Source organism: Lissotriton helveticus, chromosome 3_1 (genome assembly GCF_964261635.1).
Source record: "Lissotriton helveticus chromosome 3_1, aLisHel1.1, whole genome shotgun sequence".
Classification (NCBI taxonomy): Eukaryota; Metazoa; Chordata; class Amphibia; order Caudata; family Salamandridae; genus Lissotriton; species Lissotriton helveticus.
Window position 1 is genome coordinate 1726038085 of NC_136061.1, and position 27027 is coordinate 1726065111.

The 27027-nt window shown below is 48.2% G+C and overlaps 1 protein-coding gene across 3 annotated transcripts in view; it reads left to right on the top strand.

Moving 5' to 3' along the window:
* The window catches only part of EYA3 (EYA transcriptional coactivator and phosphatase 3), an 860742-nt gene that overhangs the window by 715572 nt on the left and 118143 nt on the right, over positions 1-27027 (top strand). For all 3 annotated transcript variants that reach the window (XM_078682511.1, XM_078682514.1, XM_078682513.1), the window contains one exon: positions 6217-6275. In XM_078682511.1, the coding sequence (XP_078538637.1) occupies positions 6217-6275 (59 nt within the window). The remainder of the gene's footprint in view (positions 1-6216; positions 6276-27027) is intronic.

Consider the following 27027-nt stretch of genomic DNA (forward strand, 5'->3'; position numbering starts at 1 on the left):
GCCCCAGCACCCTCTCCTTCAGAGGGGGAGCTTGTCATAGTTTCGGCAGCGGATAGCGCTGACTCAATGCTGCTGAGTCAGCATCTGATGAGGCACAATCGGCGCCGACACGGGTCGTTTAAGCGCCATGTCGACGCAGAGTTCTGAACTCTTCTATAGAGGCCTCTGGAGAAAGTTCAGCACAGTCCTCCCGCCCGGCGTCACCAGAGCTAGTGTTACCTGTGCCCCCCTTGGAATTTGTGGAGCCTCCTCAGGAGCTCCCAGATCCGGCAGGCTGCTCACCTCCCCAGGAGCCCCGTCTGGATCCTCATTCTACCATGGGGCTTCCGTCTGTAGGGTATTGGGCGCACCCTCAGTATCTTGGGAGGGTCAGCTTACAACCCTCCCCCACTGATGAGCTGTTTTTCCAGCCACAGAGGGCTACCGAGCCTGGTGCAGCTTTTTTGAGAGTGGTCTCTTTGGGCACCCGCATTTTAAAAATGCAACCCCCCTCTACCCCTTTTTCTGTGGACCCCTTGCTTGAGGTCCTCCACAGTTGGTCTGGGAATATGGAGCCGCTTTTGCCTTTTGAGGCTTCCCTTTATGATGCCCTCTTGGCACCTGGGTCCGACCTGCTTCAGGTGATCCGGTGGCTCGTTCAGTTTTGCACCTCCACATGATTGGATATCTGTCTTTTTGTGCACCCTGGTGCGCTGGGGTTCGTGTTGCAAACTGCATTTCCTTCACTGTCCCCTCTAAAGCTTCTGTAGTCCAGGTGGTTTGAATCATGGGATAGTAATGTCTTTGCATCCACTAGTGCTGCCCTGCGGTCCTTCAATACAGTGTGTGTTTTGGCTCGAGCTACCTCTGCTCAGTGGGACTCTGCAGAGTCTCTGCATACTGCCACGTCTGAAGGTGCTCGCATTGATCTCCTTCTCCTCTTTCACCTCATCCGGGATGGCTGCGACCTTGCCGAATTCACAATCCGTTCAGCCTTAAATACTGTGGATTCTTTGGGCCGAGCCATGGCGAGTTCTGTTGCCTTGAGGTGTCACGTTTGGTTGCGAGACAGCGTCCTCCCTGAAAATATCCGGGAGCGAAAGGTTGACTTACCCTTGGATGGGGTTTTGCTCTTTGATGTTCATGCCAGGTCGGCGGTTCACCGGCTCCTGGCGGGCTTTAGTCCTCCCACTTAGGCCCTTTTACGCCTGTCTTCTGTGGTACTTTTTCATTTCGCATCCTTTAGATGCGCTCTGTGTTTCACATGGGCAGTGAGCTTTACATCTTCTTTTTTCTGTGGTCAAGGGCGCTTACCCTTTTATTGGCATCCCTTGGATACGTTTTGCTTTCAGCTGCCTGTTGGCCTACTATGGCCTTGTCCACTGGTTACGGTGTCCTCTGACTGTGGTATTCAGCCGGTGGCTCAGCTCTGTAATGTCATTACTGTTTGGAACTCAGTTCACCGGTTCGGTTTGTTACTGCATTCTTTTGGCCTGGCTTATAGCCCTAAGAAGTGTCCCCGTTGATGGGGGTATGCATACTCCGTGTGGGGTACTTGTATTCTATTATATAGCCTTGCTTATCTCACCTGGGCCTGAAGATCGTGGGCTCCATGCGTCGCTTGGTGGTCCGTTGTATGGTGTTCTATGTTTTTACTTGGCGCCCTCTGCTTTTGCCATGGTCATCCACCTCCTTTGGAGGTTTCATGTTCTTCTCTTCCAAAACGGCTCCTACCTGCCCTTACTGTTTCAGATATGGTCTGGTTTATACATGTTCATGCTCCTGGCTCGTTCTGTCTCTACATAATTGTATGTTTATACATTAATGTCTACATGCCGGTTGCCTTGGTATCCTCCTACTATGTCGCCACCTCTTGTCGAGGCTGCGAGGCCTGGACCAATATCTCCACGTGTGGGGGAGCTTTTCTGAGTTGTTGCAAGTTGTCCCTAGGTTCCTCCTTGCTTCCGCTTACTGGAGTAATTTTCCAAATTGACATATGCTCCCTTTTTGGTGTTCGACGCTATACGTGTCTTTCTGGAGTGTTGGTCTTGGATTCTGAGACTCTTCCCACCATTCGTTAACTTGGTGTTTTTGCCCTCTTCCTTCGGATAGGCCTACTCTTGTTAAAGCTACACCTGCGGGACGGTTCTTCAGATGGCAGTGGTCATTGATTACTGTCTGCAAATCTATATTGTGGGTTGTTTCTCGCTTGGCTTCATGCTCACCGGTCGGGCACTCTTCTACTTCCTGTGTAAACCACTTTAAGGTCTCTATGGCCGTGTGCCTGCTGCATATTTCTACCTGCTTCAGCAATTGGGGATTGATGCTAATTGCCCCTCATTACCCTTTTAGGGTTTGGTGTGCACTTGGCGTGTTTCTTGTACCGCTGGCTATTCCCAACGCATTGCTCAGGTTCTGGGTCTTGCCTTTGGGCTCTTGACACCGGCTCCTTCAGCTTCCTTCTATAGACTAGTCTGTTAGGCGCTGGTTGCATCTCTTCAAGTTCATTTCGAGATTGGGTCAGCGCACTTATCGTGTGCCTTTAAACGGAGAGTGGTCCTTCTTCCTCTCTCTTTCTTGCTCTGGTATAGGGCTCATGCTGTTCTACCTGTCATTTTTTTATACGGGTATGGTGTGGCGCCATTCTGGCATGTTTTCAGAATATCTTCTATCCTTCTATTTCTGCTCTTCGAGCTGCTTGGGTTGCTCTCTGGCTGTTCTGCCACAGCTTTCCCCCCTTTATCCGGCACTCTGTTGCCGGATCAGATGCTTGGCGCCTTCTGTTGTTCTGTTGCGGACCCGCCTCCCTTTTGCGGTGTAGCTGTCTATTCAAAGTTAAGGAATCTGCGGCTAGATGTCTCTATCAGATGTACGAGTTACTTACCTTCGGTAACGATGTATCTGGTAGAGACGTTGTCTAGCCGCAGATTCCTTAACGCCCACCCAGCCTCCCTGTTCTGCGAGGACCTTGTCTAGTGGTGTTCTCCGCTGGCCTCTTCAGTTGATATTGGTTTTTCTCTCACGGGTGCTCACGTTGTTGCGCCCCTTTGAGAGTTGCTATATGCGGCTAGCTCCCTCCAAGGGGCTTCCTACCTGTAAAATGGTGCCCTTTCATTCGCCTTCATCAGGAAATTCCTCTTTTTTTCTTTTCTTCTGCTGCTGCCTTCCCTCCCTCCCGCCTTCTCTATTGACTCCGGGCTCTTGTCTCCTCTATTGTCATCTTCTTTGGGGATCTGTTGAACTCTGTTTTAGACCTCCTTTACTATTGGGGAAGTGCCAGTCTTTTCATACCTTCCTGCAGTGGACTGTTCTTTCTGTACTCCGTTCTTGCTGGACAGCACAGTTCTACATGGTAATAAATCTATTTCTGTCTGTTGAGATATTCTTCCCTTGTTGCACTTGGTGAAGGGTCTTCGCTTCGCTTTGCAGGGCGCTTTCTCACAGCTTTTTCTCTTATACGTAGGCAGTGTCTGATTCTGTCTTTTGCGATGGTGTCTTGCACCATCCGCCATTTTTATTTTCACAGATTTTTCATCCTTCTCACACTGTTCCCATACTTTCAGTTCTTTGTTGGTGGCTCCGCGTTGTGCTGCAGAAAAGTTTCTCCGAAGAAAACTGACGTCAGCACGCCGGGAGGGACTTGTATGATCTCGCTGGCGTCTCGTACGTGGACGTCAGGGCGGGGTCGTGTGCACCGTTCCCCTGGCGCGCAGAGGTGCTGCTGCCAAAAATTTCCGGATCCAGTCTCACGCCTGAGGATATTCTAAGTTAAGGAATCTGCGGCTAACCAGATACATTGTTACCAAAGGTAAGTAACTCGTACGACTAGAAGTCTCCATTAGATAAACAAGTTACTTACCTTCGGTAATGCCTGATCTATAGAAACTCTATTTATCCGCAGATTCCTTACCAACCCACCCAACCTCCTCGCTCTGCGAACGGATTTCTAGGAACAGAGCTTTGCCCTTTCAGGGCCCTGGTTTTCCACAAGAGTAGACCGTGCACTCTGTGGTTCTGCACTTCTGGCATGGAAAGTTGCGAAAAGTGACTGACGCCAGAGCGCCTGGGTGGCACCTCAGGAAATTTTATGATAGCCTTTACCAGATAAGGCTTTTCTGAAGGTAATTAACTTATTTGTTAATGTTCTAAAACATTTTTTACCAAAAAGTTAAAAGTTCTCCCTTTTCCAAATTACAAATACATGATGAGAAGGTGATACAAGAAACACATCTGAATCCTGAGGAGGCATTGAGTTTTATCAAAGTTGTTTAGAGAATTATTTTAATTCAAGCTCTTTGTATACTAATATGTTGTGTCAGACCATGGTGCCAACTCGAACAGTACATTTCCCCAAAGCTGGTATATATTTCAACTTTACATTGCTCTGCTGCACTGGAGACTTTAAACATATTTATGTAGCAGTGATTCTTTAAAACGTTCATATATTCAGCTGTATTTATTTGAAAAACTTAACATTAGTCCAGGTACAACAATTTATGTTCTTGCCTTGTGCTGCCAACGTGGCTATTCTATGAAGTCTTATTGGTATATTCTCAAAGTCTAGAGGAGTGAGCACTGTATGTTCAGACAACATCCCCTTTTCCCCCCGGATTCTAGGTTAAATGGACACAGCACACTGTTAAAGCATTCCTTGTGTCACGTTTTGTCTTAGATTGACATTATCCAACCAAATGAACTGAAATTCAAGGATTTCTGCAGATTTCCAAAGACTCACTATTTTAGCACTTTATGATTAGTATCCGTTGTGCACTGGTCATTGTCCTTTACTGGGTAATCCCTAAACAACCATTTGGGGGTGTTATCACAGCAGAAGATATGCACGAGCTACTAAACATTCATCTCAGACTAGACAGTGAACTTTGATTTCTCAGACTTAGGAAACAAAACGTTCTAGAGTATGCTGTGGCTGCTCTGGCATACCGTGGTTTGGACAGTCAGTAATCAAATACATGGTACTCTATGGGCAATGTGATGACAGTTACTTAAGAGTACTGCCTAGTAAGCTGCCACAGGACTTTGGAAAAAGGCTTTATGGGATTGTTCTTCGATATTTTAACGACTGTTTGTTGTTCACTATATCTGGCTCATTTACTTTATGGGAAGATAGTTCCTCTGAAGTAATGTGCTTTCCGAGGCATAAGAAGTGGACATGCCTCCAGGTTCACCAAAGAGCATTGTCTGGTGCTGTTGAATGGTGCAAAGTAAAGGCAGAGATCGGTTAGTGCTTAGTCCATTAAATGGTGTGGTTGAGAATGCAGCCTAGAGATGTATGTGCACCAGCCTGTTGGGTCTGCCCCGTAATTACCTTAAGAGTTAATATTGATAACTTAATTATCAGTCAGCGATGGACTGTCTGTCCATTTTTCAGGTGAGCTACCTGGGAGCCAGTGGGGCGTGGGATGTTCTCAGACAGTAGTGGCATGGAGATCAGATTTCGAAGAATATGATATGGTCCTGTGTTAGCCCCTGTGTATGAGTGTCTGGAGTTTGAAAGTAATCAGTCACTTGTCTCAACAAAGTTATATAACTCTTGTAACCTGTACCTTACAGGCGACAACTGCCCCGGCCTGTTGCAAGTTCAGAATTTTTGATATTACACTTGCCAGGTTTTGAATCAAGAGGTATGCCAGATTTCCTTTACCGTGTATAAGTTTGTTCGATTTAATAAATGATATCTATAAAAGATTTTAAAATATTCACATATAATGCATTCATTTTCACACTTTTAGCGTACAGTGAACGAAAGCAATTTGCTTATCCGTTGTCCTGCAGGCTAACCCTTTTTCTGGACTCACCTGACTTTTTTAATAGTTATTGATGTTTCCTTTTTTTCATGCCTCTTGCTCGCCAGGCTATGCTTCCCGCCTACCCTTCTCCTGTAAGACACAATGCCAGGCTTTAATTCAAGGATGAAAAACATTTAAGCGCTCATCATGGCACGAGTTATTTATGTGCTGGAGTGCTTCTTGGTATGTTATGAATAATTAGCATAGCATCCTATGAACGGCTTCAAGCAAAAATACTCACTGGAATCCATTTTCTTCTGAACAATTTTTATTATATGTTAAAGAGAACGAATTCAGGATTTAGATAATAGGATATGAGTTGTCAACAATGAAAAAATCCCCACTAATGTAGCCTGAAACTTCTCCATTTCTTATTAACAAATTGCAACTTATCGCACTGCTCAAGTAATGTATGCATTCTTTCATATAGGAGTGTGACCAGGTTCATGTAGAAGATGTTGCCTCTGACGACAATGGGCAAGATTTAAGGTATGCTTTTATAATATTCACATACATCCTGTTTTTGAATATCTCCGGCATTGGAACTGTTAATTCAGAAATGGGTGTGCAGTAGGTGACATGAGTGACTCGTTCTGTAGTGTGATACTGTTGTCTTCAACAAATATGATGTATCATCTCTATAAAGATGTTGTCTTGTATGCAAAATAATAGTTCCTCTTTTTCACACCACAGACACCAGGATCATGAGCTATTTATTATAGTTCAAGTTCACTGGATAGGTTTTCGACATTTTGACAAGAATTAGCTTGACTTGATCTTACTGGCGGATACGCTATCTAACTGCAGATTACTCACCTTGTGGATAATCGCCAGTCAGTCTGGATCTGGAAGCTTTTGAGTTTCTCTCCTGTGTGCCACTAGATGACGTAATGCAACTCTGTACTGACGTCATTCCTCTCACGAAGTGACAAGCGTAGTGGCATGTAAGCACCGCCCATAAGCTCTGGTGTCAGTTGCTTTCTAGGCAGTGCACACCTCAAAGAGCCCATCATTAAATTGGTATACCCATTGTGCAGATCTGGGGATTCGGGCCTTTTTAGATGGAAAGGAGTCCTATTTACAGAATGCGGAGGTGGGAGAGTCTGTGAGGAGTCTATGCTTAGAATAACCAGCAGAATAATCGTTACCAAAGGTAAGAAAGTTGGTCTTCTATGGATACTTCAAACTGTAGATTACTCAAAATTGTAAGTAGAGACCATAGCTGACCCTCCATAGTGATGCTTGTGTGAACCTGACCTTCCCTGGTAGGTCGCTCCCCCCCCCCGCTGCAGCTCCGCCTGCACCCCCGCTGTCTCTACTCCCGCTGGTGAAATCAAGGCCCTCCCCACCCGCAGGCATCCACCTGAGCCTCATCCCTGATGGCCAGTGGTGGCCTTAGGTTTGTTGCCGCTTGTTGTGTGTGCCTGTATCTGTCTGCCCACTCCTCTTCTGTGCCCGCTGCCCCCCACTCTGCTTCTGTGCCCCCTTTTGAATTCTCTACCCCTTGCCAACCTCTGTGCCCCCTTTTATTTTGCACCTACTGACTTCTGTGACGTCTGTGCCCCTTTGATTTTATACCCCTTGTACTGACTTCTGTGCCCCCTTCCCGAGTCCGTGCCTGCGCATGTTACCTTTCCCCTGTTCCCGCCGCTGTGGCCCCGCCCCCTCCACGCCCTTTCGCTCCACCCGACCCTCGCCTCACGCCTCCCAGCTGCTCCTCCCTCCCCACCTCCCCATATTTGGCAGCCGCTGCGCGGTAAGGAGAGCGACCCTTGACCTTCCCTGGTAGGCCACTCCACCCCTGCTGCAGCTCCGCCTGCACCCCCGCTATCTCTACTGCCGCCGGTGAAATCGAGGCCCCACACCACCCGCAGGCATCCACCTGCGCCTCATCCCTGGTGGCCAGTGGTGGCCTTAGGTTTGTTGCCGCTCGTGTGTGCCTGTATCTGTCTGCCCGCTCCTCTTCTGTGCTCCCTGCCCCCCGCTCGCCGCTTTGCTTCTGTGCCCCTTTAGAATTCTGTACCCCTCGCCAACAACCTCTGTGCCCCTTTTTTAGGTCTCGGCTCGCGTTCTCGCCAGAGAACTATAGCTGTCGGCTCAGCCGACAACGAGAGGAAAGTGGATACTAGACCTGGCCACGGCCAGGACTTTGCCATAGGATTACGTTGCGCGCGTGAACTTCTGCTGTTTTCAGCATGGCAGAAAGAATCGGATCACGTCGCGCGCCTCGGGAAGAGGTCACGTGACTGACTTTGGAATGCAGGGGGAGTCTGCAGAAGGGCGCGCGGCGCTGATAAACAGCAGGCTTTATTTCAGGAAGCAGCGGTATTTGACTTGTTTATTCTGCTGGTCCCACATAGTGTGCAAAACTTCACATGCCTGTATAGATTCAGTAGAAACTATTTGTTAGTCAGCTGTCATTTAACAGCGACCGCAAGAACAGTGTTATTTATGGCTTCTGACGTGCAATGTGCAGATAACGTTCTTGCCCCCAATAGTTATCCGTCCTGCTTGTCGCGCAGGGAAGGGAGATGCACGCTGTTAATATATTTTGTGGAGGAAGGTTCTCGGATCTCCTTGTACATCAAGTGTGCTGCAACGGTCCTTCCATTATGTCTAAATCTAAAATGATCCAAATTGCGTGTTTTGTATCCTCCTTTTGCAAATGATTGTCATGTATAAATAATGGGAAATAGTAACTTGGCACATAGCTCACACCTAATGGTCGCATACAGATTGTGCCATCGTTTTCCATCTTAATGACATTTGTTTTTATTGAGACTTGAGCTTAGCTGCCTTGGATTTGAATCCGTAATCTGCACACTTCTCGGATGGCGCTGGGCACACTAGGCGGATTTACTAGGTTGCTGCCTAATGTAAGAAATGAAAGTAAATGAGATTAGGGTTTCACCAGTCCCATATTTAAACAAATACAAAATGCAGACCGAATGTGTTTACTCGGAGTGGTTTTAAGCTGAAGGGGCGCTTTGATAGCTTCTTCTCTCATATAAATGTTAAAAACAAGCTGTAAACTAGTCACTATCAGCTTTCCTTGGCCTCCACTTTCTCACTGAAGATAGTTTTACGGGAAGGCAGGCGTCCATGAAGCGAATGAAAACAATACACTTCATAACATTAACTACATAAAAAAGTAACCCAATGCCATCTTTCGTAAAAAGAATATCCTGTTCAATTAAAATTGTAACCATTCAGAAAGAATAAGTAACAGTTCAAGGAAACACATGTCTGCCTGTAGACAAAAGCGAGAGTTTTGCAGCTCTTTCTTTTGTGCGTATAAATACAGCTTTAGAATATGTTTGTAGAACTTCGGAAATAGCCAGGTGTCCAGGAACCGAAACCATGATGGCCGCTGATTAGGTTCTTGATGTTAAGAGGCTCGCTCGTCACCAAATGATGGTCACATAGAAATTGAGGATTTTCTGACATACTCTGGGGGCATGCTTGGGAGGTGGTGTGGCGTAACTGCCGGAGCTGCTGACTTTGGAGATGGGAAACCAGCGTCGAGCCTCGGCGTCGGCTCAACATTCCTTGATTCTGGGCAAATCACTATCTGCCCTCCTACAAAAAATCCATATGCATGTCCTATAAAGTGTTCCCAGTACCTTGGGGTCGAGTTTGAACTCTATAAATCTGCCCCCCCAAAAATGATGAGGCCGGAGCGAGTGGCGCTCAGGGCAGTTCCGGGGCAGCGCTGGCCGGGGGGTTGCAGTGCACGCGCCGCCGCTGCCCCTCTCTCTCGGGCTCGTCCTGGCTGTGAGTTTCACTTTCACATGAGAGCCCAGCAGCAGCCCTGCGACGCCAAGCCGGGGGAGGAGGGGACTCCGCACCGTGAACAGCGACCTCTGCGCTGCCAGCCATGTGAGCTGCCCCGGGCACCTATGGGCTTTCCGCGGGGACCCCGGACTTCAGCTCGCAAAAGGCACCGGGGGTTGGGGGGTGGTTCCCTGGGTAGCAGACGGGATGCCCTTTTTATCTCCCAAGTCGCCCTTGCTTCGCCCCACGGGGGCCTTCACATTAGTCCCTCACCCTGGTCGTAGCTGAAGAACCCACTTGAGCCCTCAGTCACCTGGGACCGGCTCCAGGGAAGGATCCGAGCTGCAGCCGGGCCCTGGAAGGGGGCTGAGACAAGGGCTCTGCCGTCCACGTGTGTCATTTATGCAGTCCATACATGCTAGCAGTAGCTTCAGTCCGCAAGGTGCCCTGCTTGGACTCTGGAGGGGGTGTTGGTGTCCTACTGTGCTCCACAGTGTCCCGACTGCACACCGCAGGATGCAAGGGGACTGACTGCATAGCACTGAGTGGCTGGCTGCCTGGGGAATCATGTATTCATTCTATCTTTTGGGGGTCCTGGTTGCACTTTTCACGGGGTGCTGATTGCACAATCCGGGGGTGGTGCTCGCATTGACTGTACACCGTAGGGGGAGGGGTTGACAGCACTACAAGAGGTGTCCTGACTACACTACACTACACTATGGGAATCCTGACTGCCTGGGAGTCATAATGTTATGAGCAATGCCTATAGCTCTAACTTTAAGAATGCCGAGACCGTTGCATTGTAAATGCTTGTATTTTGTACCGACTGACTTCTGTGCCCCTTTGATTTTGTTCCCATTGTACTGACTTCTGTGCCCCCTTCCCGAGTCCGTGCCCGGCGCCTGTCTCCTTTCCCCTGTTCCCGCCGCTGCTTCCCCTGCGGCCCGCCCCCTCCACGCCCATTCGTTCCCTTCGACCCTCGCCTCCCAGCTGCTCCTCCCTCCCCACCTCCCCATATATGGCGGCCGCTGCGTGGTGAGGAGAGCTACCCTTGACCTTCCCTGGTAGGTCGCTCCCCCCGCTGCAGTTCCGCCTGCACTCCCGCTGTCTCTACTGCCGCCGGTGAAATCGAGGCCCTCCACCACCCGCAGGCATCCACCTGCGCCTCATCCCTGGTGGCCAGTGGTGGCCTTAGGTTCGTTGCCGCTTGTTGTGTGTGCCTGTATCTGTCTGCCCGCTCCTCTTCTGTGCCCCCTGCCCACCCGCTCGCCGCTTTGCTTCTGTGCCCCCTTTTGAATTCTGTACCCCTCGCCAACCTCTCTGCCCCCTTTTATTTTGTACTGACTGACCTCTGTACCCCTTTGATTTTGTACCCCTTGTACTGACTTCTGTGCCCCCTACCCGAGTTCGTGCCCGGCGCCTATCTCCTTTCCCCCGTCACCGCCGCTGCTTCCCCTGCTTCCCCTGCGGCCCCGCCACGCCAATTCGCTCCACCCGACCCTCGCCTCCCAGCTGCTCCTCCCGCCCCACCTCCCCATATATGGCGGCCGTGTGCAGCGGATGCGCCTAAGGCAAGTCAGTCTGCGCCCGTCCGCTCCTGGACCGCACCCAGCGTCAGAACCCCTGCCCACCCCCCCTCGCAGCAGCCACGTGGACCGCCGCCGCTACGACGCCAACACCCTCGTCGCTCTCAACCCAGCAAGGACCCACACCTGCTGCAAGGCCGCCCCGAAGCGCACCCTCGGTCCCTTCTCCTGCCTGAACTGCAGCTTCTCCTGCCTCGTAAGCGCCGAGACGCCAGCCACGACGGAACACAACCAGCTTAGATGCATCCTGATCAACACCCACTCCGCACACAAACACTCCGTCGAACTCTGGGACCTACTCGACACCGAATCACCGGACGTCGCATTCCTGACCGAGACCTGGATGAACGAAGCCTCCTCGCCAGACATTGCCGTAGCCATCCCAGACGGGTACAAGATCACCCGCAAAGACCGCACCAACAGGGCTGGAGGAGGAGGAATCGCCATCGTCCACAAAAACACCATCAGGGTCTCAACAAACACCAACAACACCCTCCGCACCGCCGAACACATGCACTTCCAGATCCACATGGACCCCAAAACCACCCTAAGAGGCACCCTCATCTACAGACCGCCAGGACCACGGCCTCAATTCTGCAACTCCATCGCCGACCTCATCAGCACGCACGCGCTGACCTCCACCGAGTACATCCTCCTCGGAGGCCTGAACTATTATCTGGAGAACAACAACGACAACAACGCCTCCACCCTGATCGCCAACCTCGGACTGAAACAGCTCGTCACGACGCCGACCCACATGGCCGGTCACACGCTAGATGCCATCTTCTCCTCAAGTCCCCACGTCGCCTTCAGCCACGCCTCCGAACTCACCTGGACTGACCACCACTGCATCCACTTCTCCTTCCGGAAACCCCTCACACACCACCGCACCCTACAGACCCCCCGCCGCTGCTGGGGCAAAGTCACTGAAGAGCAACTACAGACAAGCCTCGCACTCAACCCTCCGACCAACCCCACCAACCCCGATGATGGTGCACTCACCCTCGAACGCTGGATGAACGACTGCGCCAACACCGTAGCCCCGCTGAAAAAACCCACCAACAGAGACTCCAGCAAAAGAGTCAGCTGGTTCACCACGGAACTCCTCGACTCAAAGCGCACCTGCCGGAAATTGGAGAACATGTGGCACAGCGACAATACGCCGGACAGCTGCGCTGCCCACAAAGACGCCAATCGCAACCACCACCACCACCTCATCCGGACCGCCAAAAGGACCTCCTTTACAGACCGCCTTGACAACAACACACACAACAGCAAGGAGCTCTTCACCATCGTGAAGGAACTCTCCAACCCCAGCTCCAGCACCAACGACATCCCACTATCGCAAGCCCTATGTGACTCCCTCGCCGCCTTCTTTCATCGGAAAATCACCGACATCCATGACAGTCTCAAACCCCGGATGACCCCTGCAGACCTTGCCACACCGGACCCACCGCACCCCACCGCCCACATCACCCTGACAACCTGGGCCAACATGAGCATCGAGGACACAATCAAGACCATGGGCACAGTCCGACCCTCTCCCACACCACATCTTCAACAAAGCCAGCAATTCCATCGCACCCCACCTGCACAAAATCATCAATCTCTCCTTCGAGACCGCTACCTTTCCTGAGAACTGGAAGCACGCAGAGATCAACGCCTTACTGAAGAAACCCAAGGCGGATCCGAGCGACCTCAAGAACTTTCGACCTATCTCTCTGCTTCCGTAACCAGCAAAGGTCATCGAGAAGATAGTTAATACCCAGCTCACCCGTCACCTCGAAGACAACAACATCCTGCACCCCTCCCAATCAGGATTCCGCAGCAACCACAGCACCGAGACCGCCCTCATCGCCGTCACAGATGACATCAGGATCCTTCTAGACAATGGAGAGATGGCGGCCCTCATCCTCCTGGATCTCTCCGCCGCCTTCGACACCGTCTGCCACCGCACACTACGCACACGACTCCAAGACGCAGGCATCTGGGAGAAGGCCTTGGACTGGACCACCTCCTTCCTCTCTGGCAGAACTGAGAGTCCGCCTCCCCCCGATCCGGTCCGAGGCCTCCGAGATCATCTGCGGCGTCCCACAAGGATCTTCCCTCAGCCCGACGCTGTTCAACGTCTACATGACACCACTAGCACGCATCGCCGGACAGCACGACCTCAACATAATCTCCTACGCCAACGACACGCAGCTGATCCTCTACCTCACCAAGGACCCTCTCACCGCCAAATCCAACCTCCACCAGGGAACGAAGGCAGTCGCCGACTGGATGAAGGAAAGCCGACGTAAGCTGAACTCAGACAAGACGGAGATCCTCATCCTCTGGTCCAACCCCTCAGCATGGGACAACTCATGGTGGCCCGCATCACTGGGGACCCACACCGACCACGCACGCAACCTGGGAGTCATCCTCGACTCAAAACGCACCATGACCAAACAAGTCAACGCAGTCTCCTCCACCTGCTTCAACACCCCCTGCATGCTCCGCAAGATCTACAGATGGATCCCAACAAACAAGAGGAAAACAGTCACCCAGGCCCTAGTCCGCAGCAGACTCAACTACGGTAACGCCCTCTACTCCGGAGCCTTGTCCAAGCTCATCAACAGACTGCAGAGAATCCAGAACGCCTCTGCACGCCTGATCCTCGACGTCATGCGCCGCGACCACATCACCCCCCACCTGAGGAACCTGTACTGGCTCCCCGTTGACAGGAGAATCTCCTTCGAACTCCTGAACCACGCACACAAGGCACTCCACAAGACTGGACCAGCCTATCTCAACAGTCAACTCTCCTTCTACGTACCCAACAGGAAACTCCGCTCTGCTGACCACGCCCTGGCCACGGTACCGCGCATCCGCAGAACCACTTCCGGAGGCAGGTCCTTCTCCCACCGCGCCGCCAAGACCTGGAACAACCTCCCCCTCTACCTACGACAAACTGATGACCTGCTGACTTTCAGGAGACAACTCAAGACATGGCTCATCGACCAGTAGCAGCAGCACCCTCTCCACAACCCCCCCCCCCCCCACCCCCCCCCCCCCAGCGCCTTGAAACCCTTACGGGTAAGTCGTGCGCTTTACAAATTAAATGATTGATTGATTGATTGAACTGGCTCAGGACAAAATGTCCTGCAGGATCTAGAGGGGTCTCTCTCTCTCTCTCTCTCTCTCTCTCTCTCTCTATACCCCCTTTCCAGTAGTGCTTCATGAACGTGTGTATCGATGCTCACTCCATGTGGTAGCCGCTTTATCTATGGTGGAATGAGCCCACAAACCTTCTTGGGGCTGCTTTTTCACCAGTGTGTAGCACGTTTGTATGCAGGGAACAATCAATGGAGAAGGTCTGCTTTGCCACTGCTTTGTCCTTCTTTGTTCTGGTTCTGGTACACCCTACAAAGAGATATTCTTTCACTCTGTGTTTCTTGGTGTGATTGATATACAAACAGCAATGAAGTATCTCTTCTTCCTTAGCGAGAGGAGTTGGACCAAAGAAGTCTGGATGGGTCATAGTCTGGTAGACATGTAAAGGAGTTAACAGTTTCAGTAGAAAGTTTGCTTGGGTCCTCAAAACTAACTTGTCAGGGAAGAATGTGGCATAAGGTGGATTTACAAAGAAAGCTTGACATTTGCTCACACTTCTAGCCAATGTTCTGGTGATGAGAGACTTGTTTAAGATCAGAAGGGACACCTGTGCAGTGGCTCAAAAGGGAGACACATCAAGAATGAGATTAAAAAGCTCAAGTCTCACTCAGACAACACAAAGAGTTTTGGTAGAACCAAATGTTGCAAACCTTTCAAGAAGCTCCTCATAGCTGGCGATTTGAATAATGAACCAGAAACTGCAAGAAAGCAGAGAGCGCTTATAAATAGCCCTTAATCATGCCCAAAATGAAGGTATTGAGCATGGGACACAGCAATCAAAACTTCAGACAGCTTTGCCTGGAATGGGTCAATTGGTCATATATCACAGAAGTCCACAAATGTTTCCCAAAAGCTGTCCTACACCAATTTTGTTGAGGGATGCAACACCGCCAACATGGCATCAGCGACTTCAGGGTGCAGGTTAAAGGAGGTTCAGTGTTGCCGCTCAGTGTCCCAGCATGGAGATGCAGAGGGTGCAGGCCTGGGTGCAAAGCCCTGCTCCTGAGACAAAGATCTTTCCGAAGTGGTAACTTGATCGGAAGACAGATGCTGGTGTGTCCGGTACCTCACTCTCCAGATCCAATCCAGGGCCTCTAGAATTACTTGGGCATGCTTTTTCAGATCTTCTTCTGAACGTTAGGCGGTGGTAGAAAGGCATGAAGGAGTCCTTAGCTCAACTCTAGCCAGAATGCATCAACGAGCAAGAGCTGCTTTGGAAACGCCAGTGAGAAGTGCTGACATTGCAGATCTTTTTTATTCTCCTCTGCAATTTGGATCCTGTCCGGTGAATTTCCCTTATATTGTACCTAGTGGGATTTGATGTTACTGCAGAGCCAGTGTGTGCCATCTGGCATGTCACCAGCAGACTGCAGGAGACCAATAAGTAACTTTATTCATGAATAGTTTATTAAAACCATTACCTGTACATATAAGTATACCACGGTTCACAGCACATCCAGAGCGTGGCATACACTATCATATCATATCAAGCACAGAAGCTTCCACTATACGCCCCAGCTCCGCCGTTGGCTAACCACCTCAAACTCTTGGTCACACAGGAAAAGAAAATGCAAACAATATTAGGGGAAATGGGGTTTGTGACCATAGGTAAGTTGTTTCCACACAGCAGATTCATTATGCGGCGCGACGCATCCTTATGCGCGCATCAAACTCCATTAAAGGTGTTCACTTACCTACGATTACGCTCAGCAGTCAAAGAATTGTACACATAATTTCCGGAAGAACCCACACAATTACACGCACTACAAATTCTTTTGACAGCACCCACACACCAACCAACACTTAGTGTAACACAGCTATACAACGCTTTCCAGAAGGAACAGAATTTAGGACCTGATCTATCACTCTAGAGATGGGAAAAAACGACTGGTAAAACAATATCCGAAGAAGACTGAAGCTATAACTGTGCTCAACTACATTTACTTACATCAAATTGCAACCTACGCATAATTCATTTTAAGTTTCTACATCAGACCTATTACTCACAGGTTAAACTACATAAATAAGGCCTTCAAGCATACGACAAATATGTGCGCTTTAATGCACCTAACGCTGACTTTTTGCACATGGCGTGGGCATGCCCACATCTTCAAAAGTATTGGCAAGAAATCACAGATGCGTTATCGACAATGCTGGCTGAGCAAATCCCAAACACACTACTAGTTTGTCTGCTGGGGATCCGCAAACTTAAACTAGCCAAAAGACGGAAATTCTTGGCTGTGACACTCTTACTTGCAAAAAGACGAATAGCTATGAAGTGGGGTAGTAAAAGACCACCTAGATTCAAAGACTGGATCACCGACATGGCTTATTGTAAAGAGACACTGGGGGCATATGCAGCGGACATACCTCAGACATACAGACCTAGGGACTTCTGGCAACCACTAGTGGAATATCTGCAATCTGCAGGCGACGCAAGACGACTCTTGAATGCAGGTGAAAAGTTGACAAGATGTGCACGGGGGTGGTTATACTTAACGGAATGGCAAAACACAGCACGTCAGGTCACGACTATTTTGCATGAGATTCTAACGGACGCTCCTTTGATTGTAGCCTTATGATGCAATGTAAATACACGCCAAAATAAGAAATAGACAAAAAGATAATACATGTATGATGTACACTGTTGCTGCTTGGTGGAAAAAATAAAATAATTTTTAAAAAAACATATAAGTATACCCGTTATTATCATGACATTACAATGTGGCCACAGAAGTATGTAGTTCAAAAAGATAAAAAGACAGTGCATCAATACAGAATCTCATTTCGCTTTGCAGAGGTTAAAACTGCACGGAATTACAATTTAATGCTATCAATTAAAATACTAGATTAAATGTACAAAAACAAAACGACAGCCAACCTCTCAGGAACCCCCTTGTTTTTTTTGCATTTATAAAGTGTGTACATGCTGTGCAAAAGTTTGCCAAAAAGTGCATCTAATTTGATAGTTAAACCCATTGCATGCACATAAAAGAAAATTCTAACATGTTACCCAGATAATACGAGATAGCCTCTCGCGCAGTATGGTTAAACATTTGAGCAGTCCATGCACAATATCATAATCCACTAAAATGCTATATCCAGTAAGGTGAAAAAATAAAACTACTTCATAGGAACCCCTTTTTTCCTAATGATAGAAAAGTGCATACATGCTGTGCAAGACTTGTGCCATAAAGTGCATGTGTTTTACTATAAATATGGTAAACAAATACTATTCACTAGATCTTAAAGGGCTTTAATTATTGAAGGGCTTCCAGTTTAAATATATACTGCATTATAAAAATGTATAAAACATGAACCAAATCACCAATGTACTAATCTCTGATAGAGAGACAAATTAAGTCAGATACTGGTTTTTGCCAACTCATTAGCTGCTAGGTTCAGAAATGTTACTGTTTTACATGCCAGTTGCTCGAGGGCTCCCCTCAGTAATATAATAACAGCAGGTCGACATGTCCTAATTTGCCAAGTTCATAATGTAGGTTGTGGGAGTCTTCGTCTCTGTACTAGCAAGGCTGGGCGAACACACAGGAAATCGAGCAAAGATGAGTTTGTTTGGCCACAGAGCTGGCATTCTGGTGTTGTCCAGTGCTGTTTCCAGGAGGGGGGGTGGTCCTTTGAAGTAAACACGCCAAGTCGCAGTAGCAGGAGTTCCCGTTTCTTATGCCATGAAAAAATCTGCAGAGAAATAAGATTGAGAATCCCAAGCTGCGTACAATGGAAAAATCGCCCAGGCGTGACTTTTACTTGCTGCTGCAGCCTTGTCCATGACGAAGATAAAAATTTGACAGCTTTGTTTGTGTTGCATTTAAAAGCTGCCTAATCCATAGATTTGTGCCAAGCCTGTGCTGGCTGAAATTTAGTGATTGAATCTTGTAATACTGAGAACACTGAGTTCTTTGTGAGTCTGCCTTTCTATTTCCTCCCAACACTGATGCGCAAGCGAGTTTGCTACGGCTGCTCTTGTCCTCCAGCAGACTTTTGCCAGGGCACCCTGCCAGTATGGACCCTGATGTAATAATCCAAATTCCAATCTGATATGGGCTTGTGACACAACATGGAATTGCAAAGAGTTTAAAAAAAGGCTTGATTGTAGATTGTTTAGGGTTACAACTTCTTTCCCCTTGAGCAATTCAGAGCTGTGAGATATTGAAGGCAGGAATTTAGCTCCCACAACCTGAAGGAGATGGCTTGTTGAGGTGTTCCATGTCTTACATTTTAGGGTTTTAAAAGCAAACAATAGATTATTAGCAATGGAAGGTCATGATTGTAAATTAACTTGTTAGGTTAAATGGGGGTCTAGGTGAACACAGAGGTACTTATAGGTGTCTTTAAAGCAAAGGACTTTTGTTTTGCTGTAGTTCAGGTTAAGTTGTGAATTGTTGGTGACCAATATTCTCAACAGCCTTAGTTATCAGGGTCATAACACGAAAGTTTTGGTCTCACTGTTCTGGAGTAAAGGCATTAAACTGTACCATATCCAGAATGGTTAGAATAAAAGGGTGCATCTGTGAAGAAATCAATGTGACTTCAGCACATTGATAGTGAACCCCAGACATGTTAGGTTCGCCATCCTCTGGAGGTGGGTGACTACTGCCTGGGGCTAGATAGCCTTTATAAGCCAGGCGTTGGCATAGCGGAAGAGCCTGACTTCTGACGATGTGCTTTGTCCACCGCCATCCGTTTCGTGAAGTCCTGAAAAGTGCTGGTGAGGCTAAAAGGGAGCTCGGTGAACTAAAAATGCTCCTGACCCAACATGAAGAGCTGGGAGGTGAAAATAAGCATCATGTTGGTCCAACGCTGCCATCCTGTCCCTAGCGTCTAGGACAGACAGGTCTTGAAAGTGTGAGCATGATCATGTTGAATTTGTCCTTCAGCAAACAGGTTTGCAGAGGGCAAAGATCTCAAATAGGATGAAAGCCTCTATTTTTTTTATCAAAAGAAAGTAGCAGGAGTAACACCCTGTTCCTACTTCCAAGGCTAAAACCCTCTTTATGGCTTCTTTTGTCAAAAAATACATCCTACAGTAAATCAGAACGAAGGTCCTCATTCAGCTGCCCTAAAGGCTGTGGAAGGTGTGGCTGGAAGAAGGGTTTAGCCCTGGTGGACAATTTGGAGAACCCACTTGTGTGTCACAATGGCCTGCCAGCCTTGGAGAAAATATACTATTGTGCCTCTGACAGGTTTTCTGTGTGCCGGCAGGGACACTAAAAAAAGTGGATTAGAGGTTTCAGCAATTGGAGGGGCAGGGAACTGAGCTGCTCTTTTTCCCTGCTGATCTCGTTGCGTCAGAGAAATGTTGCCTCCTTGCAAAAGGGCTGAAACATCTTCTGGGCTGGAGGTGGAGTCTGTCGTAGATGTATTGGGAAACTGTAGCAATCAAGAATAAGAAATTGTTGACGGAATTGTCTTGAAGGAGCAGAAAGGCCCAAAGAACGTGCTGTGGCACTGTTCTCCTTGAAATGTTCTAAGGCCAAGTATGCTATATTCCCAAAAAGGCGAGAGCTGTCAAACATCATATCAATTAAAGATGTCTGGATGTCCCCTGAGAAGCCTGTACACCTCATTCAGGCGTGGCGCTGAAGGGCGACACTGGTACCCGTGGCACATCCGAAACAAGCTGCCTTGTCCAGTCCTGACCTTAAGAATTTAGCTGAAGCACGGCCGCCCTGAGCAACTTGAGTAAGAGACGCCCTAAAGTTTTCCAAAACAACTTGTTGAGCGAGAACCTCAGAATTCCAAAGGGCATAGGAGTAACGCCCGATGTAAGTGGTATTTACTGATCTTAGAGCAACACTCGCAGAGAAGAAAATATACATGCCAAATGTGTCTATTCTTTTTGACTCGCGATCAGGAGTGGTAAAGAAGACTTGATCTGGCTCGTGAAAGCCTACACCACCAGACTTTCTCGAGTCGGATGCTGTGCTAGGAATGCAGGATCGTCTAGTGCACAACTATGATGACAGTCAACCTGTGTATTAGGGCTTAATTCAGGTGCCCAAAAGTTGGCCAGTAAGGATCTCATTGAGTGATCACAATGAATCTGTGGGGAACCGACCAGGTTGCACAACTTCCATCTAAATTTTAGTTTTTACTTATATGGTTGGCAACTGCCAAACTAGAGCAGGCGCTGGAGTCTGTGTTAAACTAGATGTAGATCTAAGCAGTATAGATTGTGCCAAAGGCATACCTGCTACATGATGCTGGACTGGATCCTTGCGTCCTGAAAGCCTGCAAAAGGGTGCCAATAATGTGGCAAAAATGAACACACCCTCCTTGAATGATTCTACTTGCTGCGACATTTCAGACATACATGGAAATTCAGAATACTTGAGGACCAAGCTCTGATTCTGCTCTGATGGAGATCGTGAGCGAAACAGAGAGACACATTGACGTCTGCTGAAGGAAATGGAAGAAGGTATTCACAAACTGTCAGTGTGCAAAAGAAACCTATACGTAGAAAGGAAGCATGCTTTCCTGCTATATTGCTTAGTGGTGGTATGTCAGGAGGTTCTGGAGAACTTTCCAGACTTGCTTGTGGAGGACTCTGGATGAATATGAAGTTGCCATCGGGCAATTGGATCTGCACAACCTTCCTCATGTGAGCACAGTATTGGAACATCATCACTTTGGAATTAAGGTGCAAGGAAAGGATTGTATTCCAATGAGTGTCCTGCTGTGATCTCTGCGTGTAATGAATGCTGAAGAAAAAGTCATTTGCTTAGATGCTGAGGAACAATGAAAAAAGTAGTATGTGTTAAGGGTGTGAGACGTTTGTGATGAAATTGTATTACCTGCTAAAGAGAAACCTTAGTCATCCCTCTGAGATGGTACTTGTGGATGTGCTGCAACTCAAATGACCTTCGTTTCCTGTTCACATTCCACTAATGAATCTAAATAGACCTTCAAAGAGTGTTTCGGGTTTGGAAAGTGAACAAAATGGGCATCACTCCAGATGGACACGATAATGACTCTATAAAGATGATGAAGTACTTTGAGATATTTATGGAGCTAGACACTAATTGAGGTGAGAGGAAGTTAATGCCATCAGGGACATGCAAGGGTGATAACTTCATTGGACGGTATGACTGGATCCTAACGTAGTGCCACAGGTTAAGTCATTGAAGTTGAGAATAAAGAATGGATTTTGCTGGAGAAGTTAATGCTCTGTTGTGAGACTATGGTGTTTGAAAGAATGCAAACTCGGATAAAGTTAATAGGAGCTGTTTTGTCGCTAAATAAGTGAGGAGTTTCCTTTGAGTGTCCGGGATGCTGTCTGTATTGAACTAGATAAGCTGTGTAGGCTAGGATTTATAAAATCTGTTATCACAATGGTTCACCCCCATAGTTGTGGCTTGCAAAGCCAGCGATGAGATGTTTGTGTTGATCTTTAAGCCTTAAATAGAGAGGTGTTTGATAAGTTTTCACTCACTAACATAGGAGAAGATCGCCTCTTTGTCTGGGGCCAGGTTCTTTACTACACTTGATATAATCTTGACTTACCATCAAGCTGTTTTGGTTCAGGACTCGCAGGAATTGACTGCCTTTATAACTTCCACGCTGTATTCAAATTTCAAAGAATGCTGTTTAGATACATTTTAGCGACCTGTGGTTTTTAGAGAGCCATGTTGTAATTTTTTTAAGGTTTACCAAGGGTCAGATTTTATCAGGATGATCTTTTGTTCTATGGGGGAACTATACAGCCGCATGATGAATGATTTTTGAGTGCTGATTAGGTTAAGGTATGGTGGCCTGACTTTAAAGGCAGTGAAGTGTAAGTTCAGGGTAAAGTAGGTGAATTACTTGTCGCATTTGATAATAGGTTTTGTGGTGCATCCCAAGAAAGAAATAACAGAGGCCATCTGAGCAATGAAAGAGCCGCTCAACAAAGAATAATTATATTTCCTTAGAATACTATTGATTGTTCATTAAAGGCTATGTTGGCAAGTCCACATGTATGAGGAAAAGGAGAAAAATAGATGGGCCTGAAAAGTCAGACTAGGAAGGGGGTGGTGTGGGGGGGGGGGGTGGCTTAGTGGCTGGCCCGACCGCTGCCCCCTGAACCACAGAGGTGGTTCCCTCGTCCCCAGCCGCACGAAGATTGGGAAACGTGTTGCGGTCTGTGGCCCTGGGTGGGACGTAGTGGGGCACCCATTCCGTAGCCACGAAAGGGGCGAAAAGCAGACTGCGCAGGGCGGCTGGAGTGGGCATAGGACTTGGCCATAGCCCGAAGGCCTTGAAACACTCTCAAGCGTTGTCCGCTTTGTCACCAAAAAGGCGACGCCCATCAAAGGGCATGTCCATGAGGGTATTCTGGACATCCTGAAAAGCCAGTTGATCTCATCCAGGCGTAGCGACGAAGGGCTACTGACGTGGAAATCGTCCTGCCCAGAGAGTCAGTGGTATCCATCCCACAACGGATGGCTAACTTCGCCGCATCCCTCCTGGCGGCAACAGCCTGGGAGAGCACTGTCCAGGCCTCCTCCTGACACTGAGGCAGCACCTGCGCAACCGTGTCCCACACAGAGTGGGAATAATGGCCGCAGTCCTAAGCTGGCGGAAGAGAAAATCTTCTTCCAAAAATGGTCCAGTTTCTTGGATTCCCTTTCCGGTGGAGCTGTAGGGAATGCGCTCTTCGAAGTGGAGGCTTGGACCATCAAGCTCTCCTGGGTGGGGTGTTCAGAGAGGAAAGTGGGGTCGCCCAGAGCCGGGCGGTGGCGTTGGGCAATTATCCTATCCTCGGGAGCCCGTGTTGGGCCAGGACCAGGTGTCCAAAAGGAAGTCGGTAAGGGCCTCATTAAACGGCAGCAGAGGCTCCAAAGAGCTTGCAGCCAGCTGAAGCACCACTGTCAGGAGATTAGTCCTGACCGCCACCATAGGAAGCTCGAGGTTGAGAGCCTCAGCCGCCCTACGCAACACCACTACGTATGACGCTCCCTCCTCCGTAGCGACAGTAGGAGGAGACAACATGCCAAGGTCAGGAGAGGTGTCTAAACCACTGGCATCCCCCAGTTCCTCTCTCCAGTCCTACTCAGAGTATAGCTGATCAGTTAGAGGGTCACCTGACCCCTCCCAGTCCTCCTCCTCATCGTCTGGGTGCCAATCTGGCCAAAGGGATCACAGGAATGTACAGTGGCACAAAAACCCCTCTCTGCGCCGGATCCGGCGTCGGTGACGCTGGTCCCGCTCCGGGTCCACATCAGGATGGAGGCCGGGGTCGACGCCGACCGTGGGCACGACCGGCGTCAGCTGCGGTGTCGGAGGAAGTGGCGCCGGTCGACCATATAACACCTCCATCAGCGCCGCTTCCTCCGGCTTGGATCCAAGGGCAGCCTGCAGTTTCGGAGCCATCGGCGGAGAAGGCCTAGGCCCCCCTACCGAGTCCGCGGGGCCCGAAGGCACGCCGTGGGTTCAGGCTGCTCAAAGATGGCGTACATCGCCTCGTAAAATTTATGAAGCTGGGCAGGAGTCGCCCCAGGTCCCGGGAAGAGAGGGAAGTCCGGAGTTGACTCTTCGGGCTCCCTGCGGGAAGCTGCTGGAGGGGCACCGCCCACATACCTCGTCGCGTCAGCTGACCTACGTGGAGAAGTCAAAAATGCGACGATGCTTCTAGGACTTCTTGTGCCTCGACTTACCCGACCCAGAGTGCGAAGACTTTGAAGACTTGGAAGAGTGATGATGGCTCCGCGACCGGTCCCTCAACCTCGAACGGTGCGGAGCCAACTGCCGGCGCTAAAGAAGCTTTTGGGACCGCACCCGCAAAGCCTTCGGAGGCATGGAACGACAGTCGAAGCACGACTTGGTGTCATGGTCGCTCTTGAGGGAAAAGAGGCACATGCGGTGCGGACCCGTAACCGACATCAGTCGGCTACAGGAACCGCATGCCTTGAAGCAGGGCATCCATACGTTCACCAGGAGTCGGAGACTCACCCAAGACATCGACAAAAGTCGATCAAAAAGTTTAGTCAAAAAGAGACTGGAGGTACTGTTCTTTCCGTATCTGCGCTGGCTGGCGCGAAAAAATAAAGAGCTGACGTCAGCACGCGGGGGTGGCGTCTAAGAAGCTGATGCAACGTCATCCGGGCGACCACAGCGCCAATGACAGACGCGGAGCCCACCGATGCCACCTTTCGACGTGCAGAGGTACTGCTGACGAAAAACCAACATGTTTCTAATAGATAAAACATTTACTGCAGCACTTAGAATTCTATTTAAGCCCAGGATATTGAAGACAAATGTGTGGGTCCATGATTAACATCTGCATGCAACATAACCAACCTTTCTTCAGTTGCGACATCCCTGCTTTACTACTATTACAATTTTGTTCTTGAAAAAACATTCAAAATCAAATGAAAATTAGAGGAGCAGAGCTTAGGACCCATTTCCAAGGACAGAAAAAATGAACCCATGTCAGCAAAAAGTTGTCATGTCTGGATCAGTATGAAGTTAGAATGAAGGCTGATGGAGCTACCTAGGGATGCAGAGGAGCTATTGAAACATTTTTGGATCCAGTCTGGCGCCTGAATATTTCCAGAAGGCAAAGAATCTGTGGGTGGAAGTATTCATCAGAAACATTAATACTACTTTGTCAATAGCTCCAATAACTCAGGAAGTAGGTAAACTGAAAGGTTGAGTCCCCAATTATACGTGTCCCAATACAACATAAAATTAGTCAATAGGTTGCTCATTCCTAAAATTGCTGACCGCCCTTGTCACATCTGAAAACAGAGTAGAGAATTGTCTCACACCATCTTCCACCTGGTAGATGGTCAATAGTAACAAACCAATACCACATCCAAAAAAAAGACAGAGTCAGAACGCTGGGTTACCCAAGAGAGCTACATTCATTAAATAGCAAAAAGCCATGAATGGGCCTGACTTTCATCAGGCCAGCAAACAAAGACAGAGGATAAAGAAGTTAGGACATGGGATACATGGAGAAGCGGACACTCACTTTTGCCGGGTCTTCATTGAATCCTAGTCAGACCGTGAATACTCTAGAAAACTAGACACTGCCTGGGACCTGAAAGCTATGACCCAGGACTTTGTGAGCATAGAACGAATATGTAACTTCCACAGGGGAGTATTAAATGCTAATCAACCACAGAAAAGGATAACAAAAATAAAGATACTTCTCCTAATACAATAAGAAAAAGATATTTGGTAGGAAGTGAGATGATAATGTTTTGCAAGCCTCAGTGAAAGCAGAAACTGAGGAGTAGCATATTTATAAGGTCATTTATAGTCAGCAGCAAGAATCCCATGCAGACTTACAGAACTTCAAATGGGCACTTTAAGTACAGTAATATTTTAGGAGTGTCCCCACTGGCAAGGTTTTCAAGGAAAAATGGTGCCCAACTTTTGCATACAAATGGGCACTAAACCATCCCAGGGCATCAAGTGGATCAAAAGAAAGGGAAAAGTCATACCTCAAGCAGTAATCCTTAGGATGACATTCAGCATTTTAAGTGTCTAATCCTCTGAACGACTTGTGGAAAGATGCCTCTTTTGCCCAGTACACTAAACCATCTATAACCAGATGGGAAAAACAAAAAGAAAATCCTACTGTTGCTAGTTATCAAATATAATCTTAGTCTTTGATATGGAGCCCAAATCCTGCATCCTCGCTGTTGGACCGGTCAGTCTTAGGGTAGTCTCCTCACCACACATTTGGCCTTCCTCCTACATTTTTGTTTTTGCTGTTCTAATTTTTGCTGGCCGTAGGACTGTGCTCACTTTACCAGTGCTACCAGTGTTAAAGTGAATGTGCTCTTTCCTTAAAACAATAGATTATCCCTTTAATTTACTTGTATATTCCATGTAAAGTGATACTACATGTGCCCAGGGCCTGTAAGTTAATTGCTACTAGTGGGCATGCAGCACTGACTATGCCACACACAAAAGTAGCCCTTTAAACCGGTCGCTGGCCTGCCATTGTAGCTTGTGTGAGCATTTTTAAACTGCTGTTTCAACATGGCACAATACATCTTTTGACATGCATAAACCTTCATTTTAATACATACAAGTCACCCCTACGGTAGGCCCTGGACAGCCGAGAGGGCAGGGTGCACTGTATTTAAAAAGTAGGACATGTGCTTTTAAGTTTTACATGTCCTGGTAGTGAAGAACTCAAATTAGTTTCTCACTACTGTAAGGCCTACCTCTCCCACAGGATAACCATGGAGTTACCTTATTACATTTAAGCCTAATTTCCAACAGGGAACAGGTAACCAGCGCATGGTAGGTGTCTTTGGATTTGTAACTGAAAAATCCTAACTTGGTGAAGTACGATTTTAAATTACAATTTTGAAAATGCCATTTTTAGGAAGTTGGTATTTTCCTGCCTTAGTCCTTTAGTGTCTGCAGCCTTTCCTGGGTTGCATGACTGTGTAGCCGACAGGTGGACTTTGTGAATTCTCCTAGATTGCCACACACATTGGAAAGCTTAGGTCTGCCTGAAAGGGCCATCACTAGCAAGATGAGAGGGAGGAGCTGGACCCAGCCCTACTTACACTTGAATAGGCTATGTCCTGCCTTCACACAAAGGACTGCATATACTAAGTCTGGAGCCAGGGTAGGGAAGGCAGGATGCCTGAGAACTTCAAAGGGAAACCTTTAGAAGCTTCTCTTCCACTTCAAAGAAACAACTGGGTTTATATACTGGACCTCGTACATCAACTCTTCAGTACACTACTGGACCTGTGGAT